General features: G+C 69.4%; 1 protein-coding gene across 1 annotated transcript; it reads left to right on the plus strand.

Annotated features, from left to right (window-relative positions):
- Positions 1–238: 238 nt before the first annotated feature.
- Positions 239–5,488, plus strand: MON1B (MON1 vesicular trafficking associated B). The gene is made up of 5 exons (XM_075134858.1): positions 239–278; positions 988–1,860; positions 2,794–3,640; positions 3,743–3,890; positions 5,253–5,488. The coding sequence occupies exons 2-5, from the start codon at positions 1,014–1,016 to the stop codon at positions 5,433–5,435; spliced, it is 2,025 nt and encodes a 674-aa protein (XP_074990959.1). The 5' UTR covers positions 239–278; positions 988–1,013; the 3' UTR covers positions 5,436–5,488.
- Positions 5,489–5,932: the final 444 nt, after the last annotated feature.

The raw sequence follows: 5,932 nt of genomic DNA on the forward strand, positions 1-5,932 counted from the left end.
CGGGCGCCCGGGTCACGGCCCCGCCCCTCGCGGGTGACGTCACGAGGTGGGCGGGGGGGTGGGGAAGGGGGACCGCGCCAAAAAGGACGTCACGGTCCAGCCCCCGCCCCCGGCCCCGCCCCGCGCTCTCTGATTGGCCGGCGTGGGGCGGCCGCGCCCCCTGTCCCGGCGCCGGGCGCTGATTGGCGGGGCGGGCGGCGCGGCGCGGTGACGTCACCGGGCGCGCGGCGCGGCGGCCCCGGAAGCGGCGGCGGCGGCGGGAGCGGGGCCGCGGGCGGGTGAGCGGGGCGGGGCGGGGCCAGCGGGGGGCGGGGCCGGGGGTGGGGCCGCGCCGCGGGGGCGGGGCCGCGGCGGGGGAGGGGGCGGGGGTGCGCGTGGTGGCGGGAGGGGGGGATCCCGCCGGGGGGCGGGGTCTTGGTGCGAGGGGGCGTGGTGTACGGAGGGGGCGGAGCTACGCCCCCCCGGGGCGTGGCTATAGGGTCCCGGGGGGCGGTGCTTCGGGAGGTCTCCCGGCAGTGCGGTTAAGTGGGCGGGTCCAGAGGGCGTGGCTTAGCGCCGCGTAGAGGCGTGGCTGCGCGGTCGGGGGCGTGGCTTAGCCGGGACCCCCCACACAGGGGCGTGGCCGATGAGCCAGGGGCGGGGCTACGAGCCCGGGGGTGGTCCCTGGGGGTGTGGCCTAGCGCTGGCTAGAGGCGTGGCCACACAGCCGGGGGCGTGGCTTAACGGGATTCCTCTGGGGCGTGGCAGGCGGGACTACGGCATTCCCGGGGGCGTGGCCCATGTGGAGGCGTGGCTTGGGGATAGGGGCGTGGCCAGACCCCCCAGGGGCGTGTCCCGGTGGCGATCCCACCAGGGGCGTGGCCAAAGGTGGGGGTGAGGCGATTGGGCAAGGGGGCGTGGCCGTCGGCATATGGGCGTGGCCTGGCGATGCCCCGCCCCTCTCGGGGTGTGTGGGCGTGGCCTGAAGGCCCACGTGACCCTCCACAGTGGTGGAGGCCGACCCGGCGGCGGCCATGTCGTCCCCGGGGTGTCACCGCGGCGCGGAGGAGGAGGTGACAGAGGCCGTGATGTCATCGGCGCGTCACCACGGCGTGGAGGAGGAGGCGCCGGCGGCCGTGATGTCATTGGCGCGTCACCGCAGCACGGAGGAGGAGCCAGTGGCGGCCATGATGTCATCGGCGTCTCACCACGGCGCAGAGGATGAGCCGGCGGCGGCCACGATGTCATCGCTGTGTCACCGCAGCACAGAGGAGGAGATGCCGGCGGCCATGATCTCATCACAGCATCACCGCGGTGCGGAGGAGGAGCCGGCGGCGGCCACGATATCATCGCCGTGTCACCGCGGCGCGGAGGCGGAGCCGCCGGCGGCCATGACCTCATCGCCGCATCACCGTGGCGCGGAGGAGGAGCCGGCGGCGGCCACGATATCATCACCACATCACCGCGGCGCGGAGGCGGAGCCGGCGGCGGCCACGACCTCATCGCCACATCACCGCGACGCGGAGGCGGAGCCGCCGGCGGCCACGACCTCATCACCACATCACCGCGGCGCAGAGGAGGAGCCGGCGACGGCCACCATCTCATCCTCGGAGCATCCCCCCGCCGGAGAAGAGGAGGTGGCGGCGGCGGTGGTGACGGCGGCCATGTCGTCGGGGGCGTGGCGGCGCGGCGGGGAGGAGGACGTGACGGCGGCGGGGTGGCGGGGCCGGCGGAAGCACGTCTTCGTGCTGAGCGAGGCGGGGAAGCCCATCTACTCCCGGCACGGCAACGAGGAGGCGCTGGCGGCCACCATGGGCGTCATGATGGCGCTCGTCTCCTTCATCCAGAGCGGCGGCAACGCCATCCGCGCCATCTGCTCCGGTAGGGGAGGGGTTAACGGGGCGGGGCGGGGCGGGGCACCCCCAAATTTGCATCACCCCCCCGGGTAACCCCAGAGTCCCACCTCCCAGGTACAGCCCAACATCCCCCCCCCCAAATCCTCCAGCTGACCCCGCCCCCCAAATAGGTGCCCTCCCCCCCCCCCCAAACGTCCCCCAGGTAACCCCGCCCCCTTCAAAACACCCCACCCCCACCCTGGCTACAGCCCCTCCCCCAGAACACCCCCCCCCAAACAACCACCCCCCCCAAAACCACCGCCCTCAGGTACAGCCCCCCCCGAACCACCCCCCCTGGGTACTCCCGCACTCCCCCCCCATCCCCCCAGCCCCCCCCTCCCCAGGACCCCCCCCCCATCAAATCACACCCCCCCAGGTACAGCCCCTCCCCCAAACCAACCAGCCCCCCACCCCCCCAACTCCCCCCCCAGCCTGGGTACCGCCCCCTCCCCCCCCACTTGTCACCTCACCACTGGAACCCCACAGGCAGCAGCGCCATCAGTAGGTTCCAGGGTTAACGGGGGTTGCTAGCTGGCGGTGCCGTCAGTAGGTTCCAGGGTTAACGAGGCTGGCTAGCTGGCAGCGCCGTCAGTAGGTTCCAGGGTTAACGGGGGTTGCTAGGTGGTGGTGCCGTCAGTAGGTTCCAGGATTAATGAGGGTTGCTAGGTGGTGGTGCCGTCAGTAGGTTCCAGAGTTAACAGGAGGTGCCTGCTGGCGGCGCCGTCAGTAGGTTCCAGAGTTAACAGGAGGTGCCTGCTGGCGGCGCCGTCAGTAGGTTCCAGGGTTAACAGGAGGTGCCTGCTGGCGGCACCATCAGTAGGTTCCAGAGTTAACAGGAGGTGCCTGCTGGCGGCGCCGTCAGTAGGTTCCAGAGTTAACGGGCGGTGCGCCCCCCCCCCCCCCCTTCCCCTCCCCGCAGAGGACCGGACGCTGGTGTTCGAACAACGGGGGCCATTGCTGCTGGTGTCGGTGTCCCGCACGCGGCAATCGGCGGCGCAGCTGCGGCGCGAGCTGACCTTCGTCCACGAGCAGATCCTCAGCCTCCTCACCCGGGGCGGCATCGCCCGCGTCTTCGCCCGTCGGCGCGGTTACGACCTCCGCCGTCTCCTCGCCGGCGCCGAAGCCGTCCTCGATCGCCTCCTTTCCGGCGCGGCGGCAGACGGGCGCTTGTTATTGGGCGCCGCCCGTTGCCTCCCCCTTCCCGCCCCTCTCCGGCGCGCCGTTTCGGCCGCTCTCCGCCGCGCCGCCGCCGCCGCCGTCCCCGCCCCCGCTTTGGCCTTGTTGGCGGCCGGCGGGCGCTTGGTGACGGCGGCGCGGCAGCGGGCCTTGGCGGAGGGCGGGCGGTTGTGCGCCAGCGACCTCCATCTTCTCCTCAACCTTTTGGGGAGCGGGGTGGGGGCGGGGGAGGTGTGGACCCCCGTTTGTTTACCCCGTTTCAACCCCGACGGTTACTTCTACGCCTACGCGGCGGCGCTGGGCGAGGAGGAGGAGGAAGGCGGCGGCGGCGGCGGCGGCGGCGGCGGCGGGGGCGGGGTGACGCTCATCCTGCTGTCGACGGAGCGCGAGGGGTTCTACGCGGCGGCGGGGTGCCGGCGGCGCTTGGAGGAGACGCTCCGGGCGCAGGGGTGGTTGGGGGAGCTGGGGGCGGCGGTGCGGGGCGGGGCGGGGTACGGCCCCGCCCGCCCCGGCGCCCCCGAGCTCCGCCATTTTCTCTACAAGCCTTTGGAGGGGCCGGAGGAGATGCAGCAGCTGCCGCAGTTTACGAGGTGGGGGAACCCCCAAATTTTTGGGGGGGCGGGGGGGGGAGGCGGGGCGGGGCGTGTCACCCGTTGCGCGCCTGACGCCCGTGTGCCCCGCCCTGGGTTCAGCCCCGAGCTGGAGGATCCCTACACCAGCGAGGAGGAGCAACACCGGCTCTTCGACCTGTACCACTACCTGCACAGCCGCGTGCACAGCCCCCACCGGCCCCTGCGCCTCCTCTACCACGTGGCCGAGAAGGAGACGCTGTTGGCCTGGGTGAGTCGGGGGCGGGGGGATCGTCGGTAGGTTCCAGAGTTAACGGAGGTGGCTGCTGGCGGCGCCGGCGGTAGGTTCCAGGGTTAACGGGGGTTGGTAGCTGGCGGCGCCGTCGGTAGGTTCCAGGGTTGACGGAGGTGCCTGCCGGCGGCGCCGTCGGTAGGTTCCAGGGTTAACGGGGGTTGCTAGCTGGCGGCGCCGTCGGTAGGTTCCAGAGTTGACGGAGGTGCCTGCCGGCGGCGCCGTCGGTAGGTTCCAGGGTTAACGGGGGTTGCTAGCTGGCGGCGCCGTCGGTAGGTTCCAGAGTTAACGGAGGTGCCTGCCGGCAGCGCCGTCGGTAGGTTCCAGGGTTAACGGGGGTTGGTAGCTGGCGGCGCCGTCGGTAGGTTCCAGAGTTAACGGAGGTGCCTGCTGGCAGCGCCGTCGGTAGGTTCCAGGGTTAACGGGAGTTGCTAGCTGGCGGCGCCGTCGGTAGGTTCCAGAGTTAACGGAGGTGCCTGCCGGCAGCGCCGTCGGTAGGTTCCAGGGTTAACGGGGGTTGCTAGCTGGTGGTGCCGTCAGTAGGTCCCAGAGTTAACGGGGGTGCCTGCCATCAGTGCCGTCAGTAGGTTCCAGGGTTAACGGGGGTTGCTAGCTGGTGGTGCCATCAGTAGGTTCCAGAATTAATGGGAGTGCCACTGGCAGTGGCATCAGTGGGTTCCAGAGTTAACAGGGGTGGCTGGCTGGTGGTGCCGTCAGTAGGTTCCAGAGTTAATGGAGGTGGCTGCCGGCAGCGCCGTCAGTAGGTTCCAGGGTTAATGGGGGTTGGTAGCTGGCGGTGCCGTCAGTAGGTTCCAGAGTTAACAGAGGTGCCTGCTGGCAGCACCCTCTGTAGGTTCTAGGGTTAATGGGGGTTGCTAGCTGGTGGTGCCATCAGTAGGTTCCAGAGTTAATGGGGGTGCCACTGGCAGTGCCATCAGTGGGTTCCAGAGTTAACAGGGGTGGCTGGCTGGTGGTGCCGTCAGTAGGTCCCAGAGTTAACAGGGGACGCTCCCTGGTGACGCCATCAGTAGGTCCCAGAGTTAACGGGGGATTCGCACTACAACGCCGTCAGTAGGTCCCAGAGTTAACAGGGGACGCTCGCTGGCAACGCTGTCAGTAGGTCCCAGAGTTAACAGGGGACGCTCGCTGGCAACGCTGTCAGTAGGTCCCAGAGTTAACAGGGGACGCTCCCTGGCGACGCCATCAGTAGGTCCCAGAGTTAACGGGATTCTCCCTGCCGACGCCATCAGTAGGTCCCAGAGTTAACAGGGGATTCGCACTGCAACGCCGTCAGTAGGTCCCAGAGTTAACGAGTCGGGCGGTTCCCTCCCCCGGGCGCAGGTGACGAGCAAGTTCGAGCTGTACGGCTGCTTCAGCCCGCTGGTGACGAAGGCGGGGGCCATCGGGGTCCTCACCAAGCTGCTGCGCTGGCTGAAGAAGGAGGAGGACTGGCTCTTCATCCGCTACCCGCCGCCATACTGCGCCGCCCCCGCCCGCCCCGAGGGGGCCGAGGCCGAAGGCTGAGCCCCCCCCCCCCCACCCCCCCGGGGTGGGGAATAAAACGCCGCCGGAGAAAAGAGTCCCCTGTGTCAGGGCGGGGAGGGCGGGGCGGTGATGTCATGGGGGTGAGGTCAGGCGGGGGTGATGATGTCACGGGGGTGAGGTCGGGCGGGGGCGGCGGGCGAGGGAGGAAGAGGTGACAAAATGGAGGGGGGGTGGAAATGGGGGAAGAGGGGAGGGAAAACGGAGGGGGAAGGGGACAAAAATGGAGGACGTGAGAGAAAAGAGAGGAGAGAAAACGGAGGAGAAAAGGGAGAGGGAAGAGGAAGGAGAAAATGGAGGGGGAAGGGAGAGAAAAGAGGGAAGAGGAAGGAGAAAATGGAGGGGGAAGGGAGAGAAAAGAGGGAAGAGGAAGGAGAAAATGGAGGGGAAAGGGAGAGAAAAGAGGGAAGAGGAAGGAGAAAATGGAGGGGAAAAGGGAGGGAAAAGAGGGAAGAGGAAGGAGAAAATGGAGGGGAAAA

The sequence above is a fragment of the Calonectris borealis genome, chromosome 34 (assembly GCF_964195595.1).
Source record: "Calonectris borealis chromosome 34, bCalBor7.hap1.2, whole genome shotgun sequence".
In the NCBI taxonomy this organism is placed as follows: Eukaryota; Metazoa; Chordata; class Aves; order Procellariiformes; family Procellariidae; genus Calonectris; species Calonectris borealis.

Bases quoted from the DNA above. Each gene is read 5' to 3' on its own strand.
- MON1B (XM_075134858.1), top strand. From the start codon at position 1,014: ATGTCGTCCCCGGGGTGTCACCGCGGCGCGGAGGAGGAGGTGACAGAG. The intron at 1,861-2,793 runs GTAGGGGAGGGG...CCCTCCCCGCAG, and splicing joins CATCCGCGCCATCTGCTCCG to AGGACCGGACGCTGGTGTTC. The intron at 3,641-3,742 runs GTGGGGGAACCC...CCCTGGGTTCAG, and splicing joins CAGCTGCCGCAGTTTACGAG to CCCCGAGCTGGAGGATCCCT.